Genomic DNA, 26,709 nt, shown 5'->3' with positions numbered 1-26,709 from the left:
CATTGTGGACTTCGGTTTGCTCAACGCGGAGTTAAGCACCTCTGAAACATCATGTTTTAGATCAATGTCTGATGGTCGATATCCTGTCTCGCTACTTGTACATTCCTTGTAGAGTGTTCGTTGAATGCCAATTGTATTCAGTTGTGATACGTAGTAGCTTACTAAACCCTTGATTTCATCGATTTGAAGAGTTGGTTTAGTCTTCAACGAACGCATCACAATGTCTTTTCCGATTTCATACGCCCATTTACTGTGCACCATTCCTTTGACGTCACTATTGTCTGCTCTCTTCATTGCACTTACAAAAGAAATTAAAAATACGTACGTGTTAATAACACTAACAGTGGTAGAACATAGATATGAGTTATCACCAGTCCTGAGCTAATTATTCTGTGTCATTTATAAGATTACATTCAGCCAATTTGGAAACAATTGCAAAAACGTGTTTAAAAACACGGAATGAGATTGTTCAGAAGTCACGTTTACCTACTGTCCAGCTCCCCTATCGCAGAAGTTTCATTGCGTTAGTACATTGTAGCTTGTCGGACGACGGCATTTAGAAATTCAATAATAGCAAAAATAAATACATTGAATTTACAACTTTTCACTTGTGTTTCAGCAGGTGTTAAGAATTCACAACGTCAAACAATTCACTGCAGTAACAACGTGTCCCCGGTTATTCCCTTTACGGCTGGTTATCTCTAACCCAACTGCCATACAACCTGGATGAACTTTGTCCACGTTCGGCGCCCCATTCCCTCCCTCACCCAAGGAATTTATTTTTACATTTGATTCCAATGTCTAATGTCAATATGAAGCTGTCTTACAAAGCTCCGTAACATAGACATATAGGTATACAGCAAATTACAGTTCCATCATAGATTTTCGTTACTTACCTTTGACTGGCTTCCATAAGTTGTTCCTTATATCTGTCATTCTTTACGGTAAGGGCTTGCACAATCTTCATTATATTTTCCATCTGCAAGAAACTTAATATGATTAGCTTGCAGTGCAATTCACCTATGTTGATGCAACAAGGTGTTATTCAAAGGCTGCCAAATGATATAAATGACTTTTTATTTCTTGGGTTTCGTAGTAAGTTTACTAGCACATGTGACAAGACTAAAATTCATGATTATTCAAATGCATGGTTGTAAAGAGTTCAATAATGAAAAGTAGCGGCACTTTTTGAATGTTTTGACTCGTATTTCGGACACAACTGACGCAATGACGTAGACACTACTTCGTTGTGGTTACATAGACGTGCGTTGTAGTGACGTAGAACTACCACAGTATATATTCCATATGTTTTGTTGAACCTGGCTCGTGTATGGTATACTAGAAGCTTTATACCTAGGTCGTTCTACATCACAACTCGTGTCTAGGTCATTGGTTCTAAGGTGATCACAATGAGTCTACGTAAGATTTGATATTACCTTATCTGATCCAGGCAAAGCCTTGAGCACTTTAGCTGCTAAGATATAGGATGGAATAAAGTCGAACTGAGTGGGACCCTCCTCCACAATAGACGATACCGATATTTGAGACACATAAAATCTTGCGCACATTTCGTCCATTTCAAATATCATTCTTAACTGCTGTAGGTCACTGCAATGAGCAGAATCGGGTTAGTTCATTAAAAACAATTCAGTCAAATCCATGCCCCTGTCTAGATAAAGAAAGTCAAAGTTCCTTATGTAAACAGTTTACAGTCACCACACAATGCTTTGGTAACATAATATAGAACTAATTTAATTAGAACCTAGGTAGCAATGATGCTTTTCTTAATACAGTATAAGTACTTCCGATTGTACTGCCTGCATATACATATGAATTGGGTTTTGAACTGAACTTTATTTCACCAGAAATTATAAGTACAATGCAGTGGATGAATATAATCTATAAAAAAAAGGTTATTGTTAACAAATTAAAGTCAGGCAAATGACAGACAGACATATAAAAGAGGAACAAATACCCTGGAAATACTTCCCGGGAAATGAATATATTAATTACAGTTTCCCTATACCATTATAGAATGGTACGCACCTCTAAAAACAATATGTTAATACGAATGTAAATGATGCATGACATCACATACATAAATAAACTAGCGTCGTGGCTAAGAATTGGGCAATACAATCTTACCTCTTAAGACTAAGTAATGGAACGTCTGAGCGTTTATATCTTATTGGAGCCATAGCCATACCCCACCATCCTTTGTCTTCAATTGCAACAGTTCGTTTCGGTGGAATATTGTAGGGAATAGAATATCCATCAAGGAAGTGGAGAAGTGGGAGAATAAAAAACCATCTGTTCTTATTTGCTGCCATCATGTTTTCGCATAACTTCTGAAGTGCAAGTGTTGTTCTTTTCCTGCAATTTTAGTTTGGCAAAAATAAAGGATGTATATAATGTCTATATTACTTGGATGAGTCTTCATATGTATATAGCTTTTGGGGATATATATATCAAATCTTAAAGCAGACACATTACTGGCCAAATCATTTTTTCTGACCACAAATATGGCCAGTATTAACAAGTGATCAAGCGGAGGCCGCCTTCAACAGTGCTTCATAGTTCCCTGTTCCATTTGAGTGAAATAGGTTAATGTTCAGAAGCAAGCACATACAGAACATGTACCTATACTGCACTGTACACGACTTTACCCACAACTCTCTCTAATTTGTATTGTTGGACATCAGCTCCTTGACGTCGGACAAATCTCACCTGTGTACAGGATTTTGTAAGAATATTTTTGCCATTTTCAAAACGGAGAATTGACACTGATGAGTTTCTGAATATATATTTTCATTGGTTCTGGTATCAATGATTTATTGTAGAAGGAGTAGCAATTTTAGAAATTTGTCAACAGATTTTCTTGAAAGACATGCAAAATATTTTCCACAAAACTAAGGGAAATATATGCACCTGTTAATGTGTTTGCCAAAGATATAGATTTATATATATATATATATATATATATATATATATATTTATATTTATATAGATATATATTTTATTTACTCATCATACACACTGTCTACCCAAGTTATTGATACTTTGACATTGAAGTGTTTTATTCACAGTACATGTTTCATTTACTTGTTAGCACATTTTATGCAAAATTTAGAACTTAATTTTGATTCCCAAACGTACTTTTGTTACATATTAATTTAACGTAATTACTATGCTTAAAATGTTGACAAATATGTGTTATTGAAAAAGTTATAAAATAAGGAACTTCCAAGCATACCAATCAGCGAGAGTTGTGGGCAAGATATTGCACAGTGTACTGGACGAATTGGACTACACTGCATTCTCATATCAAAACACCAATTCCTGTGGCCAGTAAAAGTAACATACCTACTTTGTAATGAATGTCAATTTTTTATTGGTTTATCTACCTGTCCGGAAAATGCGTCCGTAGCTCCTCTATCACATCGATGTAAATGCCATCACTAAGCATTGCATTCGCAATTGCATTTACTTGTTCCCACTCGAGATCCACTTTGTTTTCATGTAGAATGACAGAAATGAGGAGTGCAGAAATAACACTGTTTGTCGGTTGTTTTCCTTTACCCTTCCCTAAATGCTGCAACTGCTCATTTATCATGGTCAGTAAAACCTGTCAAAAGATGTTTCATAGCGAGATTATGGGGGTTGTTACTATTACATTATTATGTACACCAAACGTAACAACGTCTTCCTCATTTACAATTCACATAGTTTACTCTCATCAGAAGTTAATTTCATCAATCTACATTGCAATAGAATATCAGAGACTTCTAATATTGTGATGACAGACAGCCATCTTCATTTTGGAATGAGGCCACGACACCCAAAATATTGATAATTTCTGATATTCTCTTAAACGTTTCATTTGAAGTCAACTTTTGTTGAGAATTCTACACAGTAAATGAATTTATTCATACATACTCTTGTTTTAGTTCATTGACTGCACACCTTTTCTGGCTTGATGCAATGTGAAACACGTTAGAGATTGAAAAGAAATATAAGAATCTGACAATCAAGTTGATAACGTAGAAATGAAGGTCATATAATTTCCTACTAAAAGTACTATGCAAAGACATATTACTTGACCATGAAAAGGATGTATACCATATGTACATATTATCAAAATAGATGAATTATTTAACTGACCATTGGTAATTTGTACTACTTGATTAATTTCCCTAGTGGATCCATTCAATATAATATTCATAATATTCATGTTATTCATGATACTTGTTCATAAACACGTTTGGTGACCATTATGTTACGACATCGTTCCTAGATGTACATGTGATGTCCCTCTCATTATAAAGTGAAGGAGTAATTACTCATCTTCAGAGCTATCCATAGAGATGATACTTGCCTTGTTTTTTTACATACACAGTATTTCATGAATGTGCTTACTAGCTGATTATTAAAGATTCATAACTGTGAGCGTCTCTAGACATACGAGATAGTATTTATTGTCTTTAAACCTATACGTAACTATTGCAATGAAAGTTATTAATTTCGTAACTAGGTGTTTGGCGACATTTATAATATAAACAGTGTCTTGTTTGAACCCAAACTCAGTAATTACAAATGCATGATGTTGTTCTTTCTCCTCCAAGGCTCGTCCCAAGCCGTAAAAAATGAAAATAATACAGTTCATTCAATTGCAATTGTACAATTATAATGTGAATACCTTTTAAATATGCAGTAAAAACTACACCGATACACATATAAACTCAGATTGAGTCCCTTTAAGTGAGGGTCAATCAAATACCCTTCGACTGAAAATGAGTGCGTCGTTGTAATGCGTACCACAGTACTTCATTAACATGATTAAAAGTACAGAGAATGTACTGTAACAAATTGGAGGGGTAACCTCTATTGTTAAGGTAACCCCATGTTTCTCTCCCTCCCTCCCTCCCTCCCTCCCTCCCTCTCTCCCTCTCTCTCTCTCTCTCTCTCTCTCTCTCTCTCTCTCTCTCTCTCTCTCTCTCTCTCTCTCTCTCTCTCTCTCTCTCTCTCTCTCTCTCTCTCTCTCTCTCTCTCTCTCTCTCTCTCTCTCTCTCTCTCTCTCTCTGTGTTCATGGTTAACCTGGATCATTTGGAGGTGGCCATGGAGCAGATCGAAGCTCCTGACCCCGGACCGTCTCTTCCAAAGAATGAATCCATAATTTTATTATTCCATTAAATTCTTATAAACGTAAAATATACAATACTCAAATGATTGGGTGATAAAGTAATCAGCACCATAAATGACTAAAACGTAAGTATTGCCATAGCCTTAATTCAATGCAAATGATATTGACAAATATGAAAACTAGCTAAACAATGTGATCACGTCATTGTTCTTCCAACTGTCTGTAATTAGTCATTATGTGACATCAACGATCTTTTAATAACTTAATGTTGTCATCTCAGAAGAATACTATTCCCGAAATGCAAACATTTGTTCTAATTATTAATTCATGACAGCTGTGAGTTCACGGTGACCTCGCAAAACATCAAAACTTAGCGAATATTAAAAAGTTGTATTCTCTCATCCGTAACACTACATTACATGCGTTGTTCTTAAGCAAACATTGCATCATCGAGCTCTGCCAGTAATTTTGATATCTTTACGAGATTTAGGAATTCATGTTTCCGTACGCGTCATCTCCGTATTTTTGTCGTTCTGTGGATGAATGTTTAACTATTTCCCTCTGACACGAAACATGCGGTTCAAAGAGTTGTTACACTGTATACAACGATGATGCTTTGTATGACTCATATTAATCTTTCGTATTCAAAATGCCGTGTTGTAGCTTATACACAACAAACAAAATATACGACTGTTAGTGAAAAGTAACCCTGCATATCTGCTGTGCTCAAAACCAATTAGAATGCGAGATTGGTGACAGGTGACGTATAAACTGGCATATAAACCGCCTTATTTAACAACTCAACCTAGATTTTGTGTGTCGATTGGCTCCCCTTACATTACCTACTCGACCTTACCTTTTTCCTGTTCACTTTGATTGAAACCTCGACTTTGTAATCCCACCATATCCCTCTTACCCAAAGGGCTTTCCTCGATTGACAGCTGATTACAGTATATAGCTCGTCCAATGTAGCTGTAGCTATAGCACATTGCGCATCACTTTCAATCGACTTCCATTTAGGTGATAAGCTGACAACTGTAGTTTCTGCATCGCTTTGGGTGTTGTCGACTATAGGCCGGAAACGTGAAGGTATAAAACGCCAGCCTGGAACGTGTTCCATGCGTAACCTTACCATGTGATCGTATATTGTTGTGTCTGAAACATATTAAATGAAAACTTTACACTTGGATGTAATTATTTAGTATTTGTTAGATCAAAATGATTTATCCAAGATCAACTGAAGCAAATCTTTTCAGAAGACACACCTCTATGTGACTGAATGGAGACATGATTTAAATGAAATTGGTGGCAACAAATAAATACTACAAAAGTGTCAGATAGTGCAGGAAATTGCGGATTTTCGATAATTGAACCTGTAGATCAGAGTCAATGTCTCAAACATTTCTTAGTTATGTGGTAAATCGTAATTGTTCACTGTAAATATGGATACCATTGAATAAAGTTATATGACCATCAGAAATAATTCGTATGTATATTTTTATCTGGTTCTGTATTATCTATAGCCATGATCGAAAATACATTAGCCACACATAATTGTTATTTAGTGTCTACAATATGTAAGTAATAGTGAAATTTTGATGGTCTAACATGTAGGTCATGGCAAAGGTCAATGGTCACTCATACAAGAAAGCTTGCATGTGATTATATGGGGTGAGACACTTGAACAGAGTCTATGTATTGAAGTGTTTTATTTATACAGTAATACAGCAAGGGCTACAAATATGGCTGCCATTCAGTAAAAATTACACGAGCACCAAAATAATGCTTGTGTATACTCCTTTTCTTCAATATTACTTGTAAACATAATTTAAAAGAAATTGGCGACATGCAAATACTACAATATCTCTGTGATAAGCAGGAATTGGCTTAATTTTGATAATTGGCCAAGAAGTCAAAGGTCTAGGTCTTAAGAGATAGCTTGCATCTGATAATATTGGGGTAGATACTAGAGTGGAATGTCTGTATAAGTTTTTGAATTATGCAGTAAATATTGATTTTTAAAAAAATATGACCCTCCATTTGGTCAGATATGCATATATTACAAAACAAATTGACGTGCAGATGCACCGTATATTATTAGGTGTTTACTAATGTTCTGTTTAAATTGGCCCATGCGTATTTGAGATAGAGGAGGACGAAGACGGACAGACGTTGACCGACGGACGCAAGGAACCCAACGTAGGCTTCGCCATTGGGGCTAAAAACGGTGTGTTTCCGGTCACCTGAGAGACTCCTATTGCTAAAGCTGTCAACATAAAACTTTTCATTTATATTCATAAAGGTAAGATGGTGAGAAGCTACCTGTCTTATAAGTCCTCCATGTACGTCTAAAGTTCTTAACTAAATAATGCAACTGGTTTTATGTACAAAGCCAATGTAAGTGTACATGTTTTCACCGCACTCTGTTTCATGATACAAATTAGCCAAACTTGTAAACACTAAATGGGGATATCGTCAACAACATGTCAAGTATCGAGACCTACATTCGAGTTTTTCAACTTTTCTTCGTAGAACTTAAACAGTTGTGTTAAGAAAATGATTGACATTATGTTAAGCCCCTAGGATAGTAAATCATAGAATCTATTTGGTATAACAGTTACAAGTACTAAACTTACAATACACTACAGTGATATGGTGATAATTTATTTATTAATGGTAAGATAATACCTGTTAATGCCAAATTTAGGTTTATTTTTGGGTATAGACTGGCTCTATTCAGTTGTGTACATGGGATGGTTCTATCTGTCATTTTCTGGTTTTCGTATAATTTTGCAATTTTGGTTTAACTTTCGTCAGATGTCTTCAGTGATAGAGGATTTCTGTCATTTTACAGTCTACATATTGTGTTTGTCTACTAGACATATAACTGTCTTAATTTCACATCCTTCACTCACTTTCAAAGTATAAAAGAACTGTTAAGATTGTAGAGTATCTTGTCTTTTGGACGACACAACTCAACAACATAAAACCTAACTACCTTAACTACCATATTTTCTGAAAGTATGTTATCGGAATCTCACCTTTTTTGCCGAGTATTGACTAAAATATATATTGAAATATCAAACATAATTGCTATATGCATACATGACTTGCATTTGAAATAACATTCTCGCAATATGATAATCATTCATACAGCTATAAACTGCCTGAAAGTTCTCTATTGTTAGTTACAGCTAAAACAGGAAGTGTTTGCCTGAAGACTACATGTAACATATACATGTACATCAAAGTTGATCATTTTGCAGGTTTGTTTTATTGTTTTACTTGATAGATAACAAAGCTTTTACTTGTGAATGCATCGTGATTGTTATTGAGGGGAGCCTAAAAAACCCAGTGAATGTAAACAAAACTCTCTCTTTAATTACAATCCTGCTTTGTTCAGCAATAAATGTAGTCTTGCTGCTAGACGTTCGGGCTTTCTTTCGATACTATAAGCGAACGAAGTTCGCAGTGAGGGCTTGCCCGAACAGTCTAGCTAATGTCATTGTCAGACCGGACATTCCATTGAGATTAGTGGGTTGGGCCATGTATGCATATATATACTTTAATATATTCAATCTCTGCATGCAGGTGTTGACAAACAAATTTATGTCATTACTATGTCTTATCAGTTTATGGTAATTGTGTTTGATGAGTGTGTAGACGTTGTCATTCACACATTTTAGTTAACGTATTGGTGGTTATTTTTACAAGCCCCTCCTTAAGATGAATATGCATGAAAAATTAGCTATTGTCCTCTGTTTGTGCTTGTCACTAATACGGTTCTCTGATTGGCAGTTATTTATATCCTGATGACATTTACTAGACCTCTGATGTTCCATCCTCGATAGCGATGTTCGGGCGGGTGTCGTATTCTATCGGAAGAACATCCGAGGTCTAGCAGATAGACTACAATAAATGTGCCTTTGTAAAACAAGTAGAACAACAACCTCAACTTTGATCATTAATGTATGAGTAATATACAGTCTTCTGGCGAACACCATGTTTCAGCTGTAGGGTAAGTATATCTATGTATATCTCTCGATTGAAAGTTAAACCCCATGTCTACGAACACACGTACATGTGCATATGATGATACTTTACATATAAGATTAATAGGGGCGACAAGGGTTTTAACTAACTACATTTACATTATCAATGCATTCAAATGAATACACATTCGAATGTGTATTAAACTAACATGAATGACTACAAATTTTGATGAAAACATTGCTCACCTTTACAGTAATCTAAGGTCAGCCATCTGTATATATTGTCGTAATTGTCCCCTGAGACTGTGTATATTTTCTCTGGGAGGCCATCAACATAGTATTTGTACACGAGACCCTTCCGAAGGACATCGCGTTCAAACTTATATGTGCCATTCAGTACAAAGTTTCCATGATCGTCTTTCCTGGTTCAAAGATAACAAAGTATTAAATTGTTAGTGTTACATGAAAACGATGCACTAGTATTGTTGCAGTCAAGTTATTAATATTAAAATTATGAAATCATGATTTTGGATCATTAACCCATAATATACCAATTATTAAGTATGTTACGAGTAACTGTAGGCGAACGATTTCATTAAATGGTGCATGTAGTTACTTGTCGTTGGTGGCTTAATACTTATTAAGATAGTCCAACCCGAATGTTATAGATTGAGAGGCTTGGCAACAACATAAAAGTGTACTCATACTTTCAAGACAATCTCATTGTCATTGTACCCTGCAAAATGTCGTATCAATTGTGTCGAAACATCGACTCAGTTGTGACTAAACTCTTTATAGTGTTGACCCTGAACTTCAAAATTATGTGAACATACTTCATCGATGGTTTGATACACTGTGGCCAGTATCCATTTCATTACATGGAACGACCTCGGACAAATCCAGAATACATATCAACATGCTGTTTAGACTTTCCTATACTTGACGCGCACGGTTGGTTTCTTTTAAAATTTTAAAGAATTCTACGTGAATGGTTGAAAACGAACTTCTGGCGACTTCATTGAGATAATTGCCGGAAGGCAGCTACCAAACTTTACGCAGTACCACAATCTAAATTTCTCAGCGACCATCGGCCCTGAAGTAATCGGTCATCGATTTACCAGTATTTTATGGAATACACCTTTGCAATATTTCAGCCATCCCGTTTTAAAAGATTAGTTTACTAGAGTTTCTTACCATCTTGTTATATTCTTAAACGAATGGATAGATCCATACATGTACAACGGGACAAAATTTTGCTCTGGGCTGGGCGATCAACGTATTGAAAAAACCTTGGTGTTCTTAGGAAGTGCTTGAAAACGAACCCCATACAATTTTATCTAGATTAAACTTACATACATAGTATAACGACACACAGAAATCTAAATTTACCAGCCTCCGTCGTGGCCAAAGTCTCAACAAATCTGCATCAATTTCCCTGCATATGTTACGTCCAGAATTTCATTAAAACATTACCTGTAATATCATTGTAGTAGTTGTTTCCATTTGACAAAGTCCCCTTCCTATACATTTTAGTACAGATCAAAATACTAGAATTTCTTGCTATATTATGTGTCTCTTTTCAGACGATTAAACACGTGTTTGAAAGGACAAAGTTGTTACAATATTTGATCTAAGCATTGTACGTCGATAACCTGTAATTAGCTTACTTGTAATTTTATGGCAGCGTGGTTGTATCAATTTCTTTTGGCGTTTAGTGACGTTTTGTCGATGTTCTGTTAAATATGGTGACAGGTGATGAAGAGTTGGTTGATAAATCTTGGATAAATTGATTCTAGCGTTCGTATGGCAGCGCAGTTTCAAAAGATGAAATCCAATATATCAGTGGTTTTAAAATTATGGATTTCAGATCACAGATTTTGCACCTGCAGCTGGAAAACCACACCACACGTCAATGTTTACTTTGTCTATAAAAATGGCATTACTGTTGTTATCCTCATAATATACATCATAATTTCACTGTTGCTAAGGGCGTGGTCATGGTTGCTAGGGCGGAATAACTGCAGAGCAACACGTCCAGAAACATCATGTCCCTACCAATTTTCAGCCCAAATTAACATGTAGTTTTTGAGTTTTCTTTACCAATTTGGAAGTTCTTCCTAATTTTCATATCACTGATGGGATCATCGTGTTCTGAATACCCTTTCATCTAAACATTCCCAGATGCATCCACATTAAATTTCTGGCCAATCTGCTATGTAGGTTTCGAATTATAGATGTTTGATGAAAAGGACACATTTTAGACCCACTTTGCATGTCACTGACGGGATCATTATGTCGTGAACAATTCATAATCAACACACCCCTAACTTTCTTTCGCCAAAAAATTGCATTTTGGAACCAAGTTACACACCTGTGATGCGATCAGTTTGCTTTGAAAAATTTCCCAACTAGACACCAGAAGTAATGTCCCCATCCAAATACTAAGTCAATTGGTATGGCGGTCTTTGAATTTAAGTCCACCCCCCCCCCCCCCACACACACACACACATACATACACAGACAGACAGACAGACAGACAGACAGACAGACACAGGCAGACAGACAGACAGACAGACAGACAGACAGGCAGACAGGCATGCAGATGGATGGACAGACACCACACCATGTCTATAGCACTATTGAGCCTAATCATTTCAGTTGTGCTAAAACACTTTGGGAGGCAATAAGGAAAATACTGCTGTAACCTATATGTAACTTGCAGTATCATGTTGAAGAACTGGTTGCAAAACGTCACCAGGACTGAAAAAAATTGTTGGCATCAATTTTAAAATGGTTGAGCTGTTCAAATACCTGGTCGATACAACTGACAAACCTTGGGTGACATCTAAAACAAAGTCTCTTATTCGTCGACGTCAACAAGTATTCGATCCATCAAGACCAGCGTTATGGAGATTTTATCGTAATAAAGTGATAAGAGCTATTAAGGCGGATAAACGCGAGTACTATAGAAACAGAGTGGAGAGATTTAAGAAATCAAACCCTGCTCAGTGGTATCGTCAATTACGAGTTATGTCATCAAATCAGAAACTTCAACCGATCATAGCGCCACCACCCAATATCAACAAAGATGACTTTGTAAGCGTTGCCAATCACATAAATGATCATTTTACCTCAATTAGTGCTGATATAAACCCACTTTCAACAAAAGACTTACCCGCATATCTCCCTGCACCTTCACCTATACCACATATATACCCCTGGGAAGTCTATAAGAAGCTAGCAAAGATCAGTAACACGAAGGCGGGAGGCCCGGACAGAATACCAGCCAAGATCATTCGCGAATTTGCTTTAGAAATCAGCTCACCTTTAGCAGATATACTTAATGCTTCCTTCAAACAGGCGATTGTTCCACCTCAGTGGAAGAAAGCAGTAGTTGTACCGATACCCAAAACTAACCCTCCAATATGGAACAAACTAAGACCGATATCATTGACAGATCATTTCGCTAAAGTTGCAGAGTCTTTCATTATTGAATGGCTGATGGATGATATTCAACCAAATATTGACGTAAACCAATTCGGTAGTCGTAAAGGCCACTCTACCACTCATTATTTGGTCAAACTGGTTGATAGCATATTAAAACATGCTGAAAACCCCAAAAGTCTAACACGCGTAGTGGTCACCGATTTTAGTAAAGCCTTTGATCGAGTTGATCACAATGTTGCAATACCTAAACTATTAAACATAGGCGCAAGGCCATCAATCATTCCATGGATTTCCGACTTTATCTCTGGTAGAACCCAATGTGTGAAATATCAAGACACCTTCTCCGAGTGGAACTGTTTAAATGCTGGAGTTCCTCAAGGAACACTCACAGGACCAGCTACTTTTCTATGCATGATCAACGACGCTGCGAGTATAACAATAGATAGAAACATGTTAGCTCTTAAATATGTTGATGATTTGACTATGATTGAGAATACATCTGTTAATGATTGTAATAATATGCAAATTGAACTGCAGCGATTTGAAAAGTGGTCACAAGATAATAATATGTCACTCAACCCTTCAAAATGCCATTCTATGGATGTATCATTTGTCAAGAAACCTCCGTCATCAACGTCTTTGCAACTTGCTGGACAAGAACTTGTATCGACAGATGTGCTCAATATACTAGGAATCAAAATTGCTAAAACCATGAAATGGGATATACATATCAGTGACATTACAAGGCGTGCGAGTGGCCGTTTGTTTTTGCTAAGTTCACTTAAGAGATTTGGCCTTAGTAGAAGTGATCTGATCACAATTTATATCGGGTACATTCGACCTTTATTGGAATATGCTGTACCTGTATGGCATCCTGGGTTAACCGTTAAACAACATGATTCATTAGAACGTATTCAGAAAAGGGCTTGCAGAATAATATTGGGTATGGCCTATGTATCATATCAACAGGCACTTGAGACATGTAAAATTGTAGATATGAAACAGAGACGCGATAGTATATGTTTAAACTTTGCGAAATCACTCAAAAAGTCTAGATTACACAGTGACTGGCTTACTAAGGAACGTAGCGATGAAATCGGCCTTGAATTACGTAATTCTCGTCAACTATCTCTACCTAGGATACGTACACAGAGATATGCTAAAAGTGCAATTCCTTACATGATTAAATTATGGAATGATGACAAACACACTTGTTAGAAGCATTTTAAATGGTTCAGTGGTTAGCGTCTTTGTGTGTGTCCGTTGCCGTGCCCTTTTGTTAGTTGTAATTGTGTAAAGTTTTTTTTGTTTCTGTCTTAACATGAAATGTAAAGGTTTTAATGTTTGCTATATTTTAAATTTTTCAGTTATGTAAAGTTGTCGCAATTCAGTCTCTGACTGCTACGAACAATTTTAATAAACCATTAATTATTATACTCCTATATTTATATTTATAATTCAATACAATATATTAATCTGGTTATCCTTACCTCACAATACACATATTGCAAACATCAAAAAAAAGTGTCCAATAATATTCTTTCCTTTGGTTAAACAATCTTATGGTGACATCAGGCTGGCTGTTGTGAACACCATAGCGTAATAGCAGTACAGAAAATCTAACTTCTAGAAAAGATTGTCTATGCAAATATAAAAGTAGTTATGAATTAGTTGAAAGAACAATATGTTGTTAAGGTAGCCTTCAAAAATTACAAGGGGACGGTGGATAGCATGCCCGGTCTTTTGCGTAAGATTTGACTCTCTCCCGATTCCGTCGTGCTAGAAAGTAAAACCTGACAGTCCCTCAATTTCCTTTCTGTAAAGAAATGACCCTCATCCAGTTAAAATATCTTTCAAACTTGGAACAACAGAATCAATGGTAAGGACTTGATTTCATCGCTGTTACTGTTGGTATATTTTAAAGGTTATTTCCCACTTCTACCACGACAGGGACTTTGTGTAAAGGCATTGCATTAATAAATACATGTGCTTGGATCTATTTGACTGTGCTGGAGGCCAGATCTCCCAAAGACTACATGCGCATGCACACTCTCGTCACTGTCAGGACCAGGGATCAATGCAACCTCTCATATACCATTCCTATTTTTCTCCTTTGAGACTCACTCCTCTCCTCACATCACAACTGTCAATTTATGCACTCCGTTGTCCTCAGGGGCGATTTGAGTGATATGTTCTGTTAGGACGGTACATACCCCTAATAACTCTCTAACCCCTGACCTAATCTAATGAGCATCGGTGGCAGGAGTGGAATGCCAAAGTCACAAATTAAGGCAAAGTCAGGCATTAAACCAAGTCAAAGTAAAATGTACCCCTCCGCAAATGAAATATGGCCCTCTCCTGAGAACAAATATGTAAAAGGTAACCCACTCTAATTCCCCTGGCCCTCCCCTTGTAATTATTTAAGGCTCCCTACGAAGGAAAAGTTCATAATGATTCGGAGTTTGTTTATCATCTTTCCTATAGTGCAAACAAGAATACATAGCGAAATGAAACCACATATTGGTTCACACCCACAAACACACACACTCAAACACACATTAACACAAACACTTATGTACGTACGTACGTACATACGTACACACACACACACATACATACACACATACATACATACATACATACATACATACATACATACATACATACATACACACGCACGCACGCATGCACAGACAGACAGACAGACAGACAGACAGACAGACAGACGCACGCACGCACGCACGGACGCACGCACGCTCACACACACTCAAACACACATACGTACGTACGTGTGTGTGTGTACATACATACATACATACATACATACATACATACATACATACATACATATTTACATACATACATACATACATACATACAGACAGACAGACAGACAGACAGACAGACAGACAGACAGACAGACACACGCACACACACACACATACATACATACATACATACATACATACATACATACATACATACATACATACATACATACATACATACATGTACATACATACATACATACATACATACATACATACATACATACATACATACATACATACATACATACATACATACATACATACATACATACATACATGTACACACATACACACACACACAGACAGACAGACAAATATATGTTGTCCACTTCCTAATGAATAATTGTTTATTGAGACTTCATGGGCAAACCTCAAGTCACTGAAACTCCAATCTATCTGAAATGTACTACATGGATTTGCATTGAAATTTTAGTCATGTACCAATAACGTCTTCCAGTTTCTTAATTTAATCTATCTATGAGAAAATGTTCACATATTAAATATTAATATATAGTGGTTGGTCTGAAATATCTCTCAGATATTATATATATATATGAATGACTTGTTGAACAGGTAGTTGTGTACGAAGTCGGCCTTACTTCCAATCCCAAAGTAAAATACTAAACGCGACGTTTCGGTGCATCTGGCACATCTTCTTCAAGCTATGACAAACACACGATTACTAGCAAATTAACTACGCATGTCCGAATATAAAGAACATACAGTAATGATATATATATATATATATATATATATATATATATATATATATATATATATATATATATATATATATATATATATATATATATATATATATATGTTTGTATATATATATATATATATATATATATATATATATATATATATATATATATATATATATATATATATATATATCCTTTATGGCTCATAAAAATGATAATTTAAACACATATCACACGAGTAAAAGAGATATTTCGATGTGAAGGAAACTTACATGTCTTCCTTGGATACTGATGCGGCCACTGCCATTCCTCCACTCCTTGAAGACTGAGGAAAGCTTGTCTGGAATGACAATATGTAATAGGATACCAATTACTTTTCATCTCAAAGATTTAAAATCGATGTTATGTTGACATTTTGCAAAATTGTCGTCGAAATATTGGAAGACTGATATTTTGTGGCACTGTTGGTTAAAAAAATTAAGTTTTGTTGAGAATTCTGAATGAATGAAACAAAATAGATATTTCCCTTCAAAGAATCTGTTTTCAACTTTGCAACATTTTGAATCGGATACTACTCAGAGACCATGCTCATAGCGTGTGCAAGATCTCGGAGTCTTACAAAAAAAAATTGCGGTTTTGATGGGATTAGGGAACTTTTTAATATACGTTGAAGTTTGGGCAGATAAGGCGTATTTTGCAGAGATCTGCATCGCGCAGTTTATTTTGAGTTAAACTTAAATTTGTACATTTAGAATTACAGCGTTATTTTTGAGAGTAAACTTTTGAATGATGAAAAGCTGAGAATTAAAAACAACAAATGAAAACTAAAAAATTAACGCTGCAATTATTGCAGCTAGAAGCAGCCATGACTGTCAATGCTACTTGTTCATGTATAATTAATTATGCTCATCTTAAACCAGGTCAAGATAATTAGAAATACTCAGAAGATTCACTTTATCTCTTTAAAATATTCAGATTGATGGAGGAGCTTGTATCTTAATACCCGTCATTTGCGATAATCAATTTAACGTTCTTATGATCCATGAAAACGGCAGTTTTAATTCTTGATCTGGGACCGCAACCCCTCTCCATTGTAATAGGAAGAGTGTCCCTACATTTTTGGGCAGACGGAATGTTAGTAGGAAAGATATTGTGTTCAAGATAGTTCTACCCCCTCCCCCCGCCCGCCCCTCCGACCACAGGAAAGACTGAAATCTGCCTTAATATTTATTTTCTTTTACCACAAATTACCCCTCTCCCCTTTCCAGGCAACTTTGCAAGTTTTCTGTAAACGTGTTTGTTCATCGTGCGTACCTCCTTTTTCTTTAAGCAATTTTTAGCACTTTATCAAACTATCACTTTCGTCTTTTTAATAACCCAGTTGGAGATGTGTGAATCATCGAAATATCAATACAAGTGACATAAAATTAGTTATTTTAAACCAGTCGCTTACGTTATATAAAAAATAGTATTACGTTCAAAAAGTAGTTCTTAAATAACACGACGCCCTTTATCAGATTATTAGCTTGTTCATAAACAAACACATTTGCATACAATACAAAACAGCCCACTCGATATAGTATATCCCCACAGATGTGTTTGCACAAATACATTAACTTTCACTTAGGCCAAATAAAAAAACAGATATGAACTGAAAATGCTCCCGTTCAGAGATATATATCCCTTATCGCAACAGTTCATCAAATATGCAAATTGACAATTAATTGACTCGATACCATCTTATCTTTGCTCGGTCAATAACCCTTAGCAAGTTTCATCAAATTTGGTGCAGTCTTTCTTGTTGGTATAGGCCATAATTGCCAAAGTTCGTTAATTATGCACATGAGCCATTAATTGACAGCACTAAATTTCATAAAGAACTATCATATCTTTGTATGATCAATATCTTTGGCAAGTTTGATCAAATTTGTTAAAGCCCTTCTGGCTGCATAACATGAGTTACAAGCATTCATTAATTATGCAAATTAGCACTTAATTATCTTGACAGCTGGTGCGTGACTAACGACTTCCAAGTGAAATCCCAATCTATCCAGAGATGTGGGATTTCAGTTGGATGTCGTTAGTCACGCACCATTTTGTAATTTTCGGAGTTACAAACTAATTGTAACCGTTTATGTGTAGTTTGTCGATGGAATCCACACTTTTATTCCATGTTAACGTTATTTAATTCAAACAAGTTTTTATTTATTTGAGACAGGCTTTCTTTTGAATTAGTTTTCGTCAAACCAAATTTTTTTTAAGGATTAGATATAATTGAAAGTCAAAATGCATAGTATGTTGGGGTTTTGGGGTGTTTTAGAATGGTTTTTTGACATTTTTTGAAAATAATTATTTTCGGATCGCGGTCAGAAAAAAAATGTGTTTCTTCGGACCATTCGATTTCTCAAATGACTGGCTTCCGGTAGGCCTAACACGTTTGTCGCTGTACTTTGCACTTGCATTGATCCATACGAATACATACTATGGCACTCCTACTGGCAGGTGATACAACTTTCTCTGTTCTAATAAGGGAGCCTTCAGTATTTACAAGGGGAAGGGCAGGAGGAAATCACACATGGTCTGTTAAGAAAAACACGACCCTCCCGATCCCCCATTCTCCATTTGTAAAAAGTGACCCTCCCCTTTGTCCCATTTTGCAAAACATGACCCTCATCATGACAATTGCATATACTGAACGTTAATCAATATTCCTATTATATGTATACATACAAATTAAATGATTTTTGACTCTGTATTAGAAATCAGTATTTCTACATAGAAAGTGACAAACAGTAAAGGACTGGATATTTACCTTTCTCTTATAATCATACACAATCTAGTTAGTATCTAAAACGTGCTTTCCATGCTGTGCATACTCTGCCTGATCTGGTCACTTGTAAAAGTTCCCTGATATCATCACGTTCACCTTCAGTATTGCCATTATCAGTGTCACTCTAATCTGACTCACTGGTACTACTTGAGTCAGTACATGTATCACTGTCCTTGTTGTCTATGACATTCAAAACTAAATCATCACCCCCCACCACCACCACCACCACCACCACCATCATCATCACTGCTACCATTACCATCATATTTTAACAACAGCATTCACGTAAAGTGTGAGTGATAAGGTGGGATGGGTACACTGAACAAAATGCATCGTTTTATTAAACAATTTTCTTACAATATATGTATTTTAATCAATTTTTGTATTTTTGCATATGAAGTACTGTATTGTTTATATATGTCAAGTATATCAATTTTTTTGAACAGGGCATTCGTATGTGCATTATACTTACTACCATTATACTTACTATCTGAACGATCTTTTTTTGTACAAGTAAAATGTCCTTTAAATGCGTTTTATACGCGCTTCCCCAAGTTTCTAGTCCGTAACTAATATGTGGCAGTATGAAAGTGTTATATGGCATGACAAGTATAAAACGTGGAACGATATATCTCAGCTTATAGAAAATACCAGTTAATTTACATAATTTCTCCTTTGTGTGCAAAATATGCTGCCGCCAAGACAAATTGTTGTCAAGACGAATTCCAATGAAAGATGTACAATCAACCTCCTTTAAAAGTGTATCATCTAGAGTAATGAACCAGTGACTGAATGTTTACTTTGTTTACTCTTAATCACCATATACTCGGTTTTGCTAGCATTGATGTAAAATGGTTAGTTTGTTAGCGTTACCCCATTTATTCACATTTACAAATTCGAGTTCAGCTTGACTAAGTGATACGTTATTATGTATGGGTTCGAAAGAATGGAATAAATTTGAGTCGTCAGCGTAAAGCCTGAAATTAAAAAATACCGCCAATGGCGTTGTAGCACAACTGTACAGTTTTTAAAAATGTTTATCCATATGGTAGTCCATGCTAACAATAAGTGTTCATTTGGTGAATGACTATCCAGTTGCCTATCCAACCATGTTGCTATCTTTACGATATATGCTATCATTTGGCTGTTGCTATGGGCGTGGTCTTTTTGCTAGGCATATTTACGTACATTTTTTGAATGTTTATTCAATTGTCTATTAATCCCCGTTGTTATCTTTGCAATATATGTGATAATTTGGCTGTTGCTATGGGCGTGGTCTTGTTGCTAGGCACATTTGCATACATTTTTTGAATGTTTATTCATTTGTCTTTCTATTCCTGTTGTCATCTTTGCAATATACGTGATTATTTGGCTGTTGCTATGGGCGTGGTCTTGTTGCTAGGCAAATTTACATACATTTTTTGAATGTATATTCAATTGTCTATCAATCCCTGTTGTTATCTTTGTGAAATACATGACCGTTTGGCTGTTGCTATGGGCGTGGTCATGGTTGCTAGGGTATTTGCATACATTTTTTGAATGTTTACTCATTTGCCTACCAGATGATGTTGTTATTTGACCAAAATATACTGCCATTTGGTTGTTGCTAAGGGCGTGGTCATGGTCGCTAGGGCCAATTTTGTCAAAATGTTTTGAAGGAAATGTGCAGAATAACACTTTCAGAAACATCTCACCAAGTTTCAGACTCGGAGACCAAGTACTTTTTGAGATATAAGTTTTTGACCAAAAATGAACATTTCTACACCTCATTTGCATATCACTCATGGAATCATTGTATGCTTAATATTTCTTCGTCCATACATCCCTAGATGCATTGCCATTAAATTTCAGCCCAATCTGCTCAGTAGTTTTGGAATTATAGATTTTCAACCAAAAAGACACATTTTTAGCACTAATTTGCATATCACTGATGGAATCATCATGTCATGAACAAATCGTACTTTACACCCCCTTAAGAATGTTCTCACCAAATTTCGCACCAATCTGCCAAGTAGTTTCTGAGTTTAAATTTTTTGACTAAAAATCACATTTTTTGACCCAAATCACACACCTGTGATGCGATCATTTTGATTTGAACAATTTCCCAACTAGAAACCCAAGGTAATGGACCCACCAAATATCATGGCAATCGGTTCAGCGGTTTTTGACTTTAAGTTGTTTACAACACACACACACACACACACACACACACACACACACACACACACACACACACACACACACACACACACAGAGAGAGAGAGAGAGAGAGACAGACAGACAGACAGACAGACAGACAGACAGACAGACAGACAGACAGACAGACAGACAGACAGACAGACAGACGCCGGGCGATCCCTATAGCACTACTGAACCTCAGTTCAGTTGTGCTAAAAATGGTGAGTAGGATGAGATGTCGTTTATATACAGTAAAAATAAAATAGGACCCAAAACTGAACCTTGTGGTACACCACAAGAAATAGGAGTCTATGTTGTTCATGCTAACATACTGACTTCTGCTCTGCAAGTAACTTTTAAACCACTGTAAAGGTAAGGCCACGGATTCCATAATGATCAAGTTTTGAAATTAAGATTGCATGACTAACCGTGTCGAATGTTTTTGAAAAATCAACTAAGATACCAATTGTCAAATGCCCTTTATCAAGTTCATTTAACAGGTTTTGAATCAAATTTACGAGCGAAACTTTACAGCTAGATTTATGTCTGAAGCCATACTGATGTTCATATACTATGTCAAATGTACCTAGTGAGTAATTCATCAATTGGCTATTAACACTTTTCTCAAAAAATTTTGCTAATAACTGAAAGAATTGAGATCGGTCTGTAAATAAATACCCATATCGTCTTTATTACCTTTTTTGAAAAGATGCAACATTCGAGCGACTTTGAGGTGATCTGGTAATTTTCCCGAACAAAACGATAAATTAATTATGTGGACAAGCGGAATGGATATCTTATCTTTGGCCTCACGAATCAGTTTAGAAGAGACGTGTCCCGTGGCTTTATGGATATCGGTATGTCTAATATTTTTTTCGACATCATATTGTGTGACAGGCTTAAGGAAAAAGATTGGGGAGATTTTTCTCCAAGAAAATCGTGGAGTGAGGTATGGTCATTATGAGGTATTTTGTTCGCCAGATGTTCACCTACTTGAACAAAGAATGTGTTAAAATCTTGTACAATGTCCTTTAGTTGCGTATGAACTTCCTCAGTACCATTGTGGTTGTGAAGTATTTGCTTTGGCGTGATATATTAACGAGAACTTCACGCTAATAAGAGATGTGAGAGGTAATATGTCTCAAAATACAACTCCTGCCCCAGGTTCAGAGTCTTTTCTGCTGGTCCGAGGGAAATATTCATCGACCCACCCCCCCCCCCCTTCCCGGAGAATTTCACCAGGCCCTGACTATAATAGTAAATTCAATAGTAAATTGAACGTTTATCGCATTGAGTTGAATGGTTAGACGAAGAACGCTTAGAACATAGAAAGGTCTATCATCTGCTAGTAGGAGTGCCATTGTATGTATTCGTATGTATTCAAATCACAAATGCTCTGTAAGTTCAAAGTACAGCAACCAACGTGTTAAGCCTACCGGAAGCCTCAGTCATTTGAGTTAATCCACACCCCTGCTACGGAAATCGAGTGGTCCAAAGAAACACATTTTTTTTCTGACCACGATCCGATTACAATTACTTTCGAAAATTTTCCAAAAACTTAATTTTTAAAAAAATTTAAAAAATTCAAAATAATTTATTTTAGATTTTCAATTATATAATATTATAATCCTTTTTAAAAAATCTGGTTTGACGAAAACGAAATCAAAATAAAGCGTGTAAAACCACAATAATCTCAAATAAATGAAAACTTGTTTGAATTAAATAATGTTAACACGGAATAAAAGTGTAGATTCCATCGAAAAACTACACATCAACTGTTAAAATGAGTTGTAACTCCGAGAAATATAAAATACCGTAGCTAAAATAAGAATATTATACTTTTGGCCTGAATGGCTTGCCATATACCTACCATATTTTCTGAGGCCCTGTAATTATTGGAAACACACAATTACCCGACCCCACCTAGTTTTTCACTGCCAACCCTAAACCTTTTTACGTATTCGAGAAAAAATGACAAATTTGTTAAGTCTCCACAGAAATAGTGGATACGAAAACTGACATCAGACAATATAAAACTGTTCTTCCAACCTGTAATGGCTGTACATCTGATGAGAAGAAACCAATAACACAGACCATATGGAAAACAACGAAAAACATAACTAGACACTCACACATGAAAAAAAATATAATAAAATAAAATAAAAAATCTCCCTACCCTACCTATTCAAAAATTGAGCGTAATCGGAACCACACAATCATTTCTATTAGGCCTTACAGTAAATGATGGATAAACAATACTATACATTCTATTGCTGGAGGCGTTCAGACTACGTGTTATTGTAGTACAAATTTGACATTTGAACATATATAATTGTGTATGTTACTGGAATGAAACAGTCTTAACGTGCATAGCTGTTTAAAATGTCTAATGGAACACACGTTTCAATAAATATTCTAATTTTTATCAGGCCAATGGTATTTACATATAAAGGGGTTGATATACAGCTGTACTTATAAATCAAGGGATAAAATTACTGCTTCCGTTTTGGCTACCAAATGATTATGATAGCATACTCACTAGTTGGTCTTTAGTGTAGTACAGTCATCTCCTACCTACTCATTTATAATGACTGTTTTTCAAAAATTAAGATCGGATCAATATTTGAAACTAGATCAATGACTACAATAAATAACTTACCTCATTCACTTTGCCACGATCATGCTGGGTATTGGATGCAGAAGAAGACATCGTGCCTCCCCGATGAGAGGGTTCCGTTGTTTTGGACTCTGACATACCGTACGTCTATCTTTCTTTATCCATTATATGGATCTCTTGACTGTACACATGCAAAAACATAAAACAAAGAGGACTGAATGCAGTGATTATTTCAGTTAACAAAACCATGACGAGTATAGGTGACATCATTTATGATATACAAGAAACACACACACACACACATATACACACACATACATACACACAGACACACACACACATACACACACACACACACACACATATATATATATATATATATATATATATATATATATATATATATATATATATATAGTTTTGGTAGTACTGGAACTCTTTCTTGGGTGTAACTCGGAGTTTCACGCATATTGCGATCATCAGACACTCACAATAAAGTGAGTGTCTGATGATCGCAATATGCGTGAAACTCCGAGTTACACCCAAGAAAGAGTTCCAGTACTACCAAAACTATTACGCTCTGCCACTGCGGTATAGAGCACTGTCTTAGCAGATTGATACTCACCGAGTTATATATATATATATATATATATATATATATATATATATATATATATATATATATATATATATATATATATATATATATATATATATATATATATATATAAAATAAAGTGAATAAAATATATTCTTCAGTTTCTAATTCGTAAATTAATATTAAAAGTAATTATTTTCTAACAGTTTATATGCATCGAGGATGAAACGTTTTAATGTTTACTTTTTAGTTTTTTCAGCTTTAAGGGGAACGCCACTTTAGGAAATAATTGTATATTAAATGAGCACTGAAATTTAAGGACTATTTATCTGAAGGTATAAAACACTTAGTAGTAATGAGTGTGTGCGTGCGTGCGTGCGTGCGTGTGTGTGTATGTGTGTGTGTGTGTGTGTGTGTGTGTGTGTGTGTCCCAGGTGATAACAGTGTTAAAACAATAAAGGTTAAATAGAGGTTCAATAAATACGCGTTTCTTGGTAATCCCGTGAATTTCTATGAAATCACGAAATGTCAAAACCGAAAGCTTATGAAAATTCTGTATTTCCTCGAGAGGCGTAGACGTCAATCGTTGGATTCATCTATGATCTGAATGTACACCAACGCCCATCCCTGTAACAGTTAAATTGAAATCAATTTTGGATTCCTGTATAAGGAAAATATATCACATCTCCATACAATATGTAAAATGGAGTGATAAATGTGGAAAGAAAAAGATTATATGTCGGAAGAAAACATACAGGTTAGTGGAAAGAGAAAGTGAAAACAAAGACCACGAACACAGGTGTACAACACTGAGTATACAAAGAATTTGAAAGAAGGAAATCAGTGTGTGTCAGCCCCGATAGGTGGAATTAATGTGACAAAGAAATTATTTTAATATTAGCACAAAGTGTTTTGTTTTATATACAGGCAAGAATCACAGTGTACAGTGCGGAGCGTGTTCTTGCTGTCTTAGAATTTAGTGATATTATATGCCATTATATAATTAGTGGTGGGAAATTTACTGGACAAGTTTAACAAATATCTAAGTCAATAATCTAAATGTATCCTAGTTTAAATTATGATGGCATTACTTGATTGTTATCTAAATATGTTAGGGTATGTCTGAGACACCAGTTGACTACATGATGCCGGGTACAGGTATTTAGAGCTACAATAACACAACACTTCGGAGTGTAGTCCGATGAGGCGCTGACCTGAGTACGGAGTCAGATATATTTTATCGGTATGACTCCGTTCCCAGTCAGAGATCCATGATGTTGTCTCAAACTTGTGAACAGTACACATTCGAATAAATAATGAGATTGAGCCTTCCTTACAACCCCACACTGACCCGTACGATAAGGTCATGTACGTGTATAGTAGACGCACAAGTGTTCAAATTACACGTACTAATTAGTGAACGAGAACGCAACTCATCGTATTATCATTCACGACCTGGAGAAGTCAAGTTTTTTAGACTAAAGTCTCATTTCTTGACCTGTTGTGCAGTTTAAACAATTTAATGGACGTTATCGACAAGTTGTCTGTGAAGGTTGGAAGAGAAGTAAGCTGATTTACTGACAACATATTTTTGATAGAGGAAATCGGTGCCGACCTCTCGATAACAAAAACATTTAAGTTATAATTAGTTAAGTTTAGTTATTCACGCCTTCATCATCATGTGTCTGCTCTGACCTCGTTGATTCATACACTTGGGCAATGCAGCATAATTTCTATAGATTTAGACCTACTAGAACGACAATATTGACTATATGCAATAATGCATGTTTTTCACAGTAAATGATTGCTTGATTCACTCTAAACATAATGAAAGTAAAATTGTGCCAACTTCAAAAGTGTCGGCATCGGTGTTTGATCATAACTGTGAAACAACTTGGATCACTGACTGAGAACGTAGTCACACCGGAATAATATATCTGACGCCATACTTAGTCAGCGCCTCCTCGAACTGTTTATATTTTTAGTATGGCGTAACCACGACTATATGTGCAGTATGATATTGCAGGCAAGATCCATCCTCGTTCAAGGATAACTTGCTAACCCATAACAAGCATGTGAGGTTTAACGCTAAAGACTGACGCATTGATCTTCTCTGCCAGTGAAATTTAGAAAATGAGGGTTGTCTGCACAGAACGAACATTCAGTGAATAATTTTCAGTCAAATGTACACTGTATCTGTACCTACCTTGTGAATAATATATCTGAACACGCCGAGGTTGCACGTCTGGTCGCTACACAATCCTCCTGTTCGTCTGCAGCGTGACTGATGACGAACTAGCAACGTGTCAGCCGATAGACATCAGTGGGATATTCCAAATCGTGGTGTAGGTAGGTTAGCCAAAAAGAA

At 35.8% G+C, this 26,709-nt stretch overlaps 1 protein-coding gene across 1 annotated transcript; it reads right to left on the bottom strand.

The window, feature by feature from the left end:
• Nucleotides 1–31: 31 nt before the first annotated feature.
• Nucleotides 32–26,617, bottom strand: LOC144436802 (uncharacterized). The gene is made up of 12 exons (XM_078125662.1): nt 26,548–26,617; nt 23,786–23,924; nt 16,391–16,458; nt 14,071–14,220; nt 9,380–9,555; nt 5,998–6,296; nt 3,405–3,625; nt 2,146–2,373; nt 1,437–1,608; nt 897–979; nt 102–298; nt 32–39 (listed from the first exon to the last, which is right to left on the bottom strand). Exons 2-12 carry the CDS (start codon nt 23,879–23,881, stop codon nt 32–34), a joined length of 1,698 nt encoding a protein of 565 aa, XP_077981788.1. The 5' UTR covers nt 23,882–23,924; nt 26,548–26,617.
• Between the last annotated feature and the right edge of the window lie 92 nt (nt 26,618–26,709).

Source organism: Glandiceps talaboti, chromosome 6, assembly GCF_964340395.1.
Source record: "Glandiceps talaboti chromosome 6, keGlaTala1.1, whole genome shotgun sequence".
NCBI classification, from domain to species: domain Eukaryota; kingdom Metazoa; phylum Hemichordata; class Enteropneusta; family Spengelidae; genus Glandiceps; species Glandiceps talaboti.
Note: the sequence above shows the minus strand (reverse complement) of the source record. Positions and strands in the feature narration are given on the sequence as shown.